The sequence below is a fragment of the Crinia signifera genome, chromosome 8 (genome assembly GCF_055691185.1).
Source record: "Crinia signifera chromosome 8, ASM5569118v1, whole genome shotgun sequence".
NCBI classification, from domain to species: Eukaryota; Metazoa; Chordata; class Amphibia; order Anura; family Myobatrachidae; genus Crinia; species Crinia signifera.
The window spans coordinates 42,386,058-42,398,657 of record NC_139224.1 but is presented as its reverse complement, the minus strand read 5'-3'; the positions used below and the strand labels follow the sequence as shown (position 1 = coordinate 42,398,657).

The window sequence follows — 12,600 nt, the reverse complement described above, 5'->3', positions numbered from 1 at the left end:
GGCATGCTGTCCAATGTGCTGACTATGGAGGGCAATACTAGGGCATTTTGTGTGGGACACTACTGGTGGCATTTTATGTGGGACATTACTGGTGGCATTTTATGTGGGACAATACTGGTGGCATTTTGTGAGAGGCACTGCTGGGGGCATCATATGCATAAGCAGGAGTATTGGGGGCCTTATAGTGCAAGGTGCCATGGGCATCATAGTGTGAAGCATAATGTGCAATGGGCATCATGGTGTGAGGCATAATGTGCAATGGGCATCATGGTGTGTGGCATAATGTGCAATGGGCATCATGGTGTGAGGCATAATGTGCAATGGGCATCATGGTGTGTGGCATAAAGTGCAATGGGCATCATGGTGTGGGGCATAATGTGCAATGGACATCATGGTGTGTGGCATAATGTGCAATGGGCATCATGGTGTGTGGCAAAATGTGCAATTGGCATCATGGTGTGTGGCATAATGTGCAATGGGCATCACGGTGTGTGGCATATTGTGCAATGGGCATCACGGTGTGTGGCATAATGTGTAATGGGCATCATGGTGTAATGGGCCTTCATGTTTATATGTCACTGTGCGGCCTTTAGACAGCCAACTTAAGCGTGGAAGGACAACAACCATTCCTGCGGTAATGTCTGGTCATACAGGTTGCAAAAGTGAGGTGTCAGGTAATTGTTTTCATGCTAGTTCACTCTTATAATTAGACCACGCCCTTTATAATTAGACCACACCCCTTTTGGGAGCGCGCGCCTAAGGCGCGCGTAATTTCTTCAATACCAAATTATGTGTGTGGGGCTGCATTTTTATTCTGTTCGCACTGGGACCCTAATTGTTTAGAAATAGCCCTGGTGCAGACTATATATTGGGGGCAGGGTTTATGTGTATGGACAGCTGTGCCAACTATCTATGCGGGGGCTGTGCTGTCTATCTATTAAGAGCTGTGCTAAATACCACAGTAGAGCTTAGTGGCCCTCGGGCTTCGTTTAATTTTTTAATGTGGCCCACACTGTCTTTAAGGTTGAAGACCCCTGATGTAAACTAATTAAAAAAAATATTTGTTTTCTTTGGATTAAAGAAACCTTTACGTTTGTGCTGTATTTTATTAAATAAACTTTATAAACGGTATTTTTCTTCAACACCATACTTTTCTAAGTAAACGCTTTCATGGAATATACAACAGGGTCTATGTATTTCCCAGACTAACTCAAGTCCCAAAGTTTATATAATCAAGGATAGAATTGATTCAGATTTATGCTACACATGGGCTGTAGGAAAAGCAGCATATACTGTAAGGTCTACATAGTGGCTTATACAGAATGCTCGTTGCTAGTTAGGCTAGAAATTTTCCCTTAGTGCAAATCAATTCTACAGTGCCTTCAGGGTAACTACATTAATGAACAGCCCTGTACTGTATGGTATTACATTGCCTAGGCTTTCTGTTTGGTGGTTTTTACCAGAACAATCCTACGTTTTACTACTGGAAATGATTAACCCAGACGTTGGTTTCTAGAATGAAGACAAAAAAAGATAAGTGAGGATAAATGCTGGTCTGCTGTTTTTAACATCCAATTAGAAACATGGTGTAATAAAGTGAGGAGACGCTTGATGCATGGGTGGTCTAATCTGTTAATGTTGGCAGTATAGAATTATCAGTGTGGTATGACCATTTGGGTGAGCAAACATCGCTTCATTATAGAGGTCAAACTGACCACTGAACAAAGCTGAAAGTGATGGAAATTAGACAGTTGGTTGGTGACTAATATTGGAATTTTGTTGCAGTTATCAGCTGACCACAGCAAGCAGGCCCTAAAGCGGTGGTTCTCAAACTCGGTCCTCAGGACCCCACACAGTTCATGTTTCCAGGTCATCCGACAGGTTCACAGATGCACTCCTTACTCAGTGACACATTTGAAAAGATCCACAGGGGGAGCTAATTATTTCCCTTTTGATTCTGTGAGGAGACCTGCAAAACATGCACTGTGTGGGGTCCTGAGGACCGAGTTTGAGAACCGGTGCCCTAAAACCAAGTACACGCTAGAGCGATATTGGCCCAATGATGTTTCTGCCTGTAACAGACCGCTCAGTATGTATGCCAAAAATGCGACCTAGTTCTATGTAAAGAGTGTCAACCCTGCGGCCTACTTCTATGTAAATGAAGGACATCATGAGATACCGCTCCATCATTCATACATCGTTCTACTGTGTACACAAGATCTGATACGTCAGCCTGCTGAGCACACACACTGCCTAGTGTGTACCCAGCTTTAGACATCCAGCAATACAGTTGGACTTGTCCATCAAAATTGACCATCTAAAGAAAATAGCAAACATCTTGATTTTGCTTTTAGCCAGCTGGTTGGTGATTAACATTGAAAGGGTAAAGAATTGTATTAACTACAGTATTCCAGATTATTATTATTTAATTGCTAACCCTGGATGTATGTTTTTTAAAATATATATATATATATATTTTTTCCTGTCTGCTCCACATGTGGGTCTATCAACTGAAGGTTTTAACTGCTGATTACTGTTTTTACTTTATTTGTTTCATTTTTGAAAAATAATTTCATCAACAGGACGCCTGGAATTGCTGTATTAGTATCACAAAGACGTAGCTTGCTACCTTGGCAATAGTGAGCATTAATAATTGATGATGCTCCCAGCATTAATTCATGCATTGGCTGTAACACAAGACAGTGGCTGCTGCAGACTCATGTACCTGTAGACTCCCAGATACAATCTTACAGAATAGCTCAGTCTAGTTTTTGTAGCTGCCATTTCTTTTATGATCCATTAATGAAATTAAAGTATGAGCCGCCAAGCTTACTTCTACCGTGTTCCTCCGCAGGAGCTGCACAGACGGAATCAGCTCCAGTCCGAGTCGGCCAAGACCAAAGCTCTGCAGACAGTCATCGAGATGAAGGTAATTTTCTAACTCCAAACACTTGTCCTACATAACCTGCTGTTTGTTAAGGGATCACATCTTACATATCCTACTGTATATTTATTGATCACATATCACTTACCTTGCTGTAAATAAAGTGATCACATCTTACATACCTTGCTGTATATTTAGTGATCACATATTACCCTGCTGTACATGAGGGATCACAACTTACATACCCTTCTTAATGTAAAGGGGTGTTATTTTGGGTGCCGGACTACGTCCCAACTGTAAAATGCCTGTCAATCGGGATCCCCACTGTTGGATGCTATTCTCCCTCATGGTCGTCCATGAACCCCATAGAGGAAGAATAGAACCTGTGGCAAGCCACCAAGCCCACAGCTTCACAAGCACAGCGAGCTTGCAAGGGGCTTCATTGCGCTCGCCACCCCTGTCCGAGTACTGGCAGCCGGGATTCCAATATCGGTATATTGACAGTCGGAATCCCGACTGTTGGAGCCACATACCATACCCCTTATTTTAAATACAGTACATTGATCACCTCTAACTCTGATGTATATTTAGTGATCACATCTTACCCTGTTCTATATAAAGTGATCACGTCTCATCCTGCTGTATAGAAAGGATCACATCTTATTCTGCTGTATATAAAGTGATCACATCTTACCCTTCTGTATTTTAGGTCACCACATGCCCTATATACGCTGCTCCCTAAGCTGATCACATGTCTTGCTTATCCTACTGTATATTAAGTGATCACATCCTATACTTTTCATTAAATGATTATGTCCTTTACCATTAATAATCATCATAGAAACTCCAGTATAAAACACATGTATTATATATATATATATATATATATATATATATATATATATATATATAAATTGCTGTACCTTAATCAATATTGCTCATGTTCTGTCATTTAATTGCTACTTGAATGGAGGCATTTAGATTGAGGTACAGCAATAATAGTAACTTGTGTATAAAACAAAGTATTAAGCTAAAAATGCGTATATATACTTAGCATAGAGTGACACATCAGATAACGTTGGCCTTACTTGTCTGATTTAAATACGGTCTTAAAGCCTCTTCTTCAGGTGAAAATATGACTGGTGCATTACTTGTGACCTTAATTTGAGTTCAGTTTATACTGTTAGTTGCGGCATCTTGTGGTTGTAGAGGGTAGAGAGAGACAGTCACATGCAGTACAGTACAGATGCAAGAAGTAAAATATGTCTCTAATTCTGGGTACACACAGAGGGGTAAAATTACTAAGATGGGAGATCTATGCCCATAGCAACATCCCATCTTCAATTGAGCTCTTACTGTATCTTAGTAAATTTACCCCACTGAGAAAGCTCTTGCTGATCCGATAAACCCTTCGATCCAAGTGATTGTCGGAGAGGTTTGTACCCATTTTTAGTTTCTAGCATATTGTGTTCTTCCTTTAGAGCTTCTTACTGGGATCAGTGTAGGGTGTGCAGTACACCAGATCTACGTTCTGGGATCAATATAGTGTATGCAGCACACCAGATCTCCTTACTAGGTTCAGTGTAGGGTGAGTAGCACACCAGATCTTCTTTCTGGGATCAGTGTAGGGTGTGCAGTACACCAGATCTCTGTACTGGGATCAATATAGTGTATGCAGCACACCAAATCTCCTTACTGGGATCAGTGTAGGGTGTATAGCACACCAGATCTTTTTACTGGGATCAGTGTAGGGTGTGCAGTACACCAGATCTCCGTACTGGGATCAATATAGTGTATGCAGCACACCAGATCTCCTTACTGGGATCAGTGTAGGGTGTGTAGCACACCAGATCTTCTTACTGGGATCAGTGTAGGGTGGGCAGCACACCAGATCTCCTGACTGGGATCAATATACTGTAGGGTATGCAGTGCACCAAATCTCCTTACTGGAATCAGTGTAGGGTGTTCAGCACACCAGATCTCCTTACTGGGATCAGTGTAGGGTGTGCAGCACACCAAATCTCCTTACTGGGATCAATATACTGTAGGGTATGCAGCGCACCAGATCTCCTTACTGGAATCAATATACTGTAGGGTATGCAGTGCACCAGATCTCCGTAATGGGATCAATATACTGTAGGGTATGCAGCGCACCAGATCTCCTTACTGGAATTAATATACTGTAGGGTATGCAGCACACCAGATCTCCTTACTGGGATCAGTGTAGGGTGTGCAGCACACCAGATCTTACTGGGATCAGTGTAGGGTGTGCAGACCACCAGATCTCCTTACTGGGATTAGTGTAGGGTGTGCAGCACACCAGATCTCCTGACTGGGATCAATATAGGGTATGCAGCGCACCAGATCTCCTTACTGGAATCAATATACTGTAGGGTATGCAGCGCACCAGATCTCCTTAATGGGATCAATATAGGGTATGCAGCACACCAGATCTCCTGACTGGGATTAGTGTAGGGTGTGCAGCACACCAGATCTCCTGACTGGGATCAATATAGGGTATGCAGCGCACCAGATCTCATTACTGGAATCAATATACTGTAGGGTATGCTGCGCACCAGATCTCCTTAATGGGATCAATATAGGGTGTGTAGCACACCAGATCTTCTTACTGGGATCAGTGTAGGGTGTGTAGCACACCAGATTTTCTTACTGGGATCAGTGTAGGGTGTGCAGCACACCAGATATCCTGACTGGGATCAATATAGGGTATGCAGCGCACCAGATCTCCTTACTGGGATCAATATACTGTAGGGTATACAGCGCACCAAATCTCCTTACTGGAATCAGTGTAGGATGTTCAGCACACCAGATCTCCTTACTGGGATCAGTGTAAGGTGTGCAGCACACCAAATCTCCTTACTGGGATCAATATACTGTAGGGTATGCAGCACACCAGATCTCCTTACTGGAACCAGTGTGGGGTGTTCAGCACACCAGATCTCCTTACTGGGATCAATATACTGTAGGGTATGCAGCACACCAGATCTCCTTACTGGGATCAGTGTAGGGTGTGCAGCACACCAGATCTTACTGGGATCAGTGTAGGGTGTGCAGTACACCAGATCTCCTGACTGGGATCAATATAGGGTATGCAGCGCACCAGATCTCCTTACTGGAATCAATATACTGTAGGGTATGCAGCGCACCAGATTTCCTTAATGGGATCAATATAGGGTATGCAGCACACCAGATCTCCTGACTGGGATTAGTGTAGGGTGTGCAGCACACCAGATCTCCTGACTGGGATCAATATAGGGTATGCAGCGCACCAGATCTCCTTACTAGAATCAATATACTGTAGGGTATGCTGCGCACCAGATCTCCTATTGGGATCAATATAGGGTGTGTAGCACACCAGATCTTCTTACTGGGATCAGTGTAGGGTGTGTAGCACACCAGATCTTCTTACTGGGATCAGTGTAGGGTGTGCAGCACACCAGATCTTCTGACTGGGATCAATATAGGGTATGCAGCGCACCAGATCTCCTTACTGGGATCAATATACTGTAGGGTATGCAGCGCACCAAATCTCCTTACTGGAATCAGTGTAGGGTGTTCAGCACACCAGATCGCCTTACTGGGATCAGTGTAGGGTGTGCAGCACACCAAATCTCTTTACTGGGATCAATATACTGTAGGGTATGCAGCACACCAGATCTCCTTACTGGGATCAGTGTAGGGTGTGCAGCACACCAGATCTTACTGGGATCAGTGTAGGGTGTGCAGTACACCAGATCTCCTGAATGGGATCAATATAGGGTATGCAGCGCACCAGATCTCTGCACCAGATCTCCTTACTGGAATCAATATACTGTAGGGTATGCAGCGCACCAGATCTCCTTAATGGGATCAATATAGGGTATGCAGCACACCAGATCTCCTGACTGGGATTAGTGTAGGGTGTGCAGCACACCAGATCTCCTGACTGGGATCAATATAGGGTATGCAGCGCACCAGATCTCCTTACTGGAATCAATATACTGTAGGGTATGCTGCGCACCAGATCTCCTATTGGGATCAATATAGGATGTGTAGCACACCAGATCTTCTTACTGGGATCAGTGTAGGGTGTGTAGCACACCAGATCTTCTTACTGGGATCAGTGTAGGGTGTGCAGCACACCAGATCTCCTGACTGGGATATACTGTAGGGTATGCAGCGCACCAAATCTCCTTACTGGAATCAGTGTAGGGTGTTCAGCACACCAGATCGCCTTACTGGGATCAGTGTAGGGTGTGCAGCACACCAAATCTCTTTACTGGGATCAATATACTGTAGGGTATGCAGCACACCAGATCTCCTTACTGGAATCAGTGTGGGGTGTTCAGCACACCAGATCTCCTTACTGGGATCAGTGTAGGGTGTGCAGCACACCAAATCTCCTTACTGGGATCAATATACTGTAGGGTATGCAGCACACCAGATCTCCTTACTGGAATCAATATACTGTAGGGTATGCAGTGCACCAGATCTCCTTAATGGGATCAATATACTGTAGGGCAGGCATGTCCAACGTTGGCCCTCCAGATGTTTTGAAACTACACATCCCAGCATGCTTTGTAATAGTTTTAGCATTCTCTAATATTAAAACTGTGGCAAAGCATGCTGGGATGTGTAGTTTCAAAACATCTGAAGGGCCAACGTTGGACATGCCTGCTGTAGGGTATGCAGCGCACCAGATCTCCTTACTGGAATCAATATACTGTAGGGTATGCAGCACACCAGATCTCCTTACTGGGATCAGTGTAGGGTGTGCAGCACACCAGATCTTACTGGCATCAGTGTAGGGTGTGCAGACCACCAGATCTCCTTACTGGGATTAGTGTAGGGTGTGCAGCACACCAGATCTCCTGACTGGGATCAATATAGGATATGCAGCGCACCAGATCTCCTTACTGGAATCAATATACTGTAGGGTATGCAGCGCACCAAATCTCCTTAATGGGATCAATATAGGGTATGCAGCACACCAGATCTCCTGACTGGGATCAATATAGGGTATGCAGCACACCAGATCTCCTTACTGGGATTTATATAGGGTATGCAGCACACCAGATCTCCTTACTGGGATTGATATACTGTACGGTATGCAGCACACTAGATCTCCTTACTAGGATCAATATAGTATACTGTATGCAGTACACCAGATCTCCTTACTTGGTTTGATATAGTGTATGAAGCACCCCAGATCTCCTTACTGGGATAGATTTAGGGTGTGCAGCACACCAGATCTCCTCACTGGGATCGATATAGTGTGTGCAGCACAACAGATCTCCTTACTGGGATTGATATAGGGAAGGCATTCGAAACCTCGGTCCTCAAGACACACTAACAGTCCAGGTTTTACTTATATCAATGCTTGAGCACAGGTGCCAATTATTACCTCGGTTATTTTGATTTAACCATCTGTGCTTTATCATGGACATCACCAAAACCTGGACTGTTAGTGTACCTTAAGGACCGAGGTTGGGAATGCCTGATATAGACTGTGCAGCACACCAGATCTCCTGACTGGGATCAATATAGGGTATGCAGCGCACCAGATCTCCTTACTGGGATCAATATACTGTAGGGTATGCAGCGCACCAAATCTCCTTACTGGAATCAGTGTAGGGTGTTCAGCACACCAGATCGCCTTACTGGGATCAGTGTAGGGTGTGCAGCACACCAAATCTCTTTACTGGGATCAATATACTGTAGGGTATGCAGCACACCAGATCTCCTTACTGGAATCAGTGTGGGGTGTTCAGCACACCAGATCTCCTTACTGCAATCAGTGTAGGGTGTGCAGCACACCAAATCTCCTTACTGGGATCAATATACTGTAGGGTATGCAGCACACCAGATCTCCTTACTGGAATCAATATACTGTAGGGTATGCAGTGCACCATATCTCCTTAATGGGATTAATATACTGTAGGGCAGGCATGTCCAACGTTGGCCCTCCAGATGTTTTGAAACTACACATCCCAGCATGCTTTGCAATAGTTTTAGAATTCTCTAATAGTAAAACTGTGGCAAAGCATGCTGGGATGTGTAGTTTCAAAACATCTGGAGGGCCAACGTTGGACATGCCTGCTGTAGGGTATGCAGCGCACCAGATCTCCTTACTGGAATCAATATACTGTAGGGTATGCAGCACACCACATCTCCTTACTGGGATCAGTGTAGGGTGTGCAGCACACCAGATCTTACTGGGATCAGTGTAGGGTGTGCAGACCACCAGATCTCCTTACTGGGATTAGTGTAGGGTATGCAGCGCACCAGATCTCCTTACTGGAATCAATATACTGTAGGGTATTCAGCGCACCAGATCTCCTTAATGGGATCAATATAGGGTATGCAGCACACCAGATCTCCTGACTGGGATCAATATAGGGTATGTAGCACACCAGATCTCCTTACTGGGATTTATATAGGGTATGCAGCACACCAGATCTCCTTACTGGGATTGATATACTGTACGGTATGCAGCACACTAGATCTCCTTACTAGGATCAATATAGTATACTGTATGCAGTACACCAGATCTCCTTACTTGGTTTGATATAGTGTATGAAGCACCCCAGATCTCCTTACTGGGATAGATTTAGGGTGTGCAGCACACCAGATCTCCTCACTGGGATCGATATAGTGTGTGCAGCACAACAGATCTCCTTACTGGGATTGATATAAGGAAGGCATTCGAAACCTCGGTCCTCAAGACACACTAACAGTCCAGGTTTTACTTATATCAATGCTTGAGCACAGGTGCCAATTATTACCTCAGTTATTTTGATTTAACCATCTGTGCTTTATCATGGACATCACCAAAACCTGGACTGTTAGTGTACCTTAAGGACCAAGGTTGGGAATGCCTGATATAGACTGTGCAACACACCAGGGGCGAAATGTAATAGGGTGCGATTTTTTAGACATGTGCGATTTTTGGTCAAAAACGTCCGAAATCGCACATTTTCCGAAAATCGCACATTTAATAGGTTGAAAATCGCGGTAAAAAATCGCACTTTTTACCGCGAAATCGCACTTTTAGAAGTGCGATTTTTAGTCACATTTCAATTCGCATCCAGATGTTTTACCATTATAAAGTATACAACTCGCAAATGTAATAGGGTGCGATTTTTGGTAAATGTTACCAAAAATCGCAAAAAAAATAGATCAGGTTCTGACAGGCGAATTTGACAGAACCATGCACAGATCATTGAGATCTGTGCATGGTTCTGTTAATAAAAATGTGTAAAAGTGTTTTTATCAAAAAAAAACGGCGTGGGGTCCCCCCTCCTAAGCATAACCAGCCCCGGGCTCATTGAGCCGGACCTGGTTCCAAAAATACGGGGGGACAAAAAGCATAGGGGTCCCCCGTATTTCTGAAACCAGCCCCGGACTCTTGGACCGGTCCTGGTTCCAAAAATACGGGGGACAAAAAATCTGGGGGTCCCCCGTATTTTGAAACCAGCACCGGGCTCCAACAGCCCGCAGTGTCATGCCACAGCCGGGGGACACTTTTTACACAAGGTCCCCCGGCCGTACCATGAGCACCGTGGCTGGTCAGCCTTGGACGGGGTACCTGGAGGAGTGGGGACCCCCCCAATAAAGGGGTCCCCCCCCCCCAGGCTTCACCCGTCCAGGGCTGAAGCCCGGGGCTGTCACCGGCGTCCGTGGCCAGTGGACGCCGGCCTGATAGGGTTAAATCCATCATACATATCATTACATTGCTTTTTACCGGCGAACTACAAGTGCCAGCAGACCTCCCCCGCATGCTGGGACTTGGGGAACCACAAGTCCCAGCATGCGGGGCATTAATGGGCCCGCTGGGACTTGTAGTCCACCTGTAAAAAGAATGTTTATAAAAAACACACACACAGAGAAGTAAAAGTTTATTACACACACACACACCTCACTTTTACACCAGCATACTTACCATTCCTGGATCCAGCGCTGGTCTGGCTGCTTCACAGCCGGCTCCCCCCGCACTGACAGGCAGCGGGGAGAACCGGCTTTCTCCGTTGCTTCTAACAGCTTCTGCAGCGCTGTCCGAGTGCTACAGAGGCTGAGAGCGTGATTGGCTGAGCTACAGTATGCGTCTCCATGGAGACGCATAGCTCAGTCCTGATTGGCTGAGCTATGCGTCTCCATGGAGACGCATACTGTAGCTCAGCCAATCACGCTCTCAGCCTCTGTAGCACTCGGACAGCGCTGCAGAAGCTGTTAGAAGCAACGGAGAAAGCCGGTTCTCCCCGCTGCCTGTCAGTGCGGGGGGAGCCGGCTGTGAAGCAGCCAGACCAGCGCTGGATCCAGGAATGGTAAGTATGCTGGTGTAAAAGTGAGGTGTGTGTGTGTAATAAACTTTTACTTCTCTGTGTGTGTGTTTTTTATAAACATTCTTTTTACAGGTGGACTACAAGTCCCAGCGGGCCCATTAATGCCCCGCATGCTGGGACTTGTGGTTCCCCAAGTCCCAGCATGCGGGGGAGGTCTGCTGGCACTTGTAGTTCGCCGGTAAAAAGCAATGTAATGATATGTATGATGGATTTAACCCTATCAGGCCGGCGTCCACTGGCCACGGACGCCGGTGACAGCCCCGGGCTTCAGCCCTGGACGGGTGAAGCCTGGGGGGGGGGGACCCCTTTATTGGGGGGGTCCCCACTCCTCCAGGTACCCCGTCCAAGGCTGACCAGCCACGGTGCTCATGGTACGGCCGGGGGACCTTGTGTAAAAAGTGTCCCCCGGCTGTGGCATGACACTGCGGGCTGTTGGAGCCCGGTGCTGGTTTCAAAATACGGGGGACCCCCAGATTTTTTGTCCCCCGTATTTTTGGAACCAGGACCGGTCCAAGAGTCCGGGGCTGGTTTCAGAAATACGGGGGACCCCTATGCTTTTTGTCCCCCCGTATTTTTGGAACCAGGTCCGGCTCAATGAGCCCGGGGCTGGTTATGCTTAGGAGGGGGGACCCCACGCCGTTTTTTTTTTAACTTTTTTTTTTTGGCAAAAAATCGCATTTATGAAAATGCGCACATTTTCATGACTGAAAATGCGCACATTTTCATGACTAAAAATCGCCCGAAATCGCAGCAAATCGCATTTTTTGCCGCTAATTCGCATCTCATTACATATGCGAATTCGCGGCAAAAAATGCGATTTTTAAAGGTGCGATTTGGTGCGATTTTTTTTTAGTCTAAAAATCGCACCCTATTACATTTCGCCCCAGATCTACTTACTGAGATCGATATACTGTAGTCTCCTTACTGAGATTGATATACAGTATGCAGCACACCAGATCTCCTTACTGGGATGGATATAGGATATGCAGCACACCAGATCTTTTTGCTTGGATTGATATATGGTGTAGATCTCCTTACTGGGATTAATATAGAGGGGCATATAAATAGGGTCCCTGTTTGCCGTTGGGGCCAGTTGCTGGCCGAGCTGAGACAGTTTTTTTTTTTTAACGCTGCAATTATTTACTAGGCATGTTTTTGATTGCTGCCTTAAAAAAAACCCAAGTATTGGCTGATCGGCCTAATAATTGGATAGATGCCTTTTAGGAGACTTATGAAATAAGCATGGTGCAAATATCTGAAAGGATGCTAACTGATGCAGTTTTCTGTATCTGTTCACTAGAGTTGTATGATTCTAAAGATACAGAAAACCTGACCTACTGTACAGTATAGATGAATTTTTGCAGGTACACAAAT

General features: G+C 45.3%; 1 protein-coding gene across 12 annotated transcripts in view; it reads left to right on the top strand.

Annotated features, from left to right (window-relative positions):
• The window catches only part of ERC2 (ELKS/RAB6-interacting/CAST family member 2), an 875,436-nt gene that overhangs the window by 152,066 nt on the left and 710,770 nt on the right, over positions 1-12,600 (top strand). For all 12 annotated transcript variants that reach the window (XM_083156222.1, XM_083156227.1, XM_083156223.1 and 9 more), the window contains one exon: positions 2,855-2,929. In XM_083156222.1, coding sequence (XP_083012348.1) covers positions 2,855-2,929 — 75 coding nt within the window. The remainder of the gene's footprint in view (positions 1-2,854; positions 2,930-12,600) is intronic.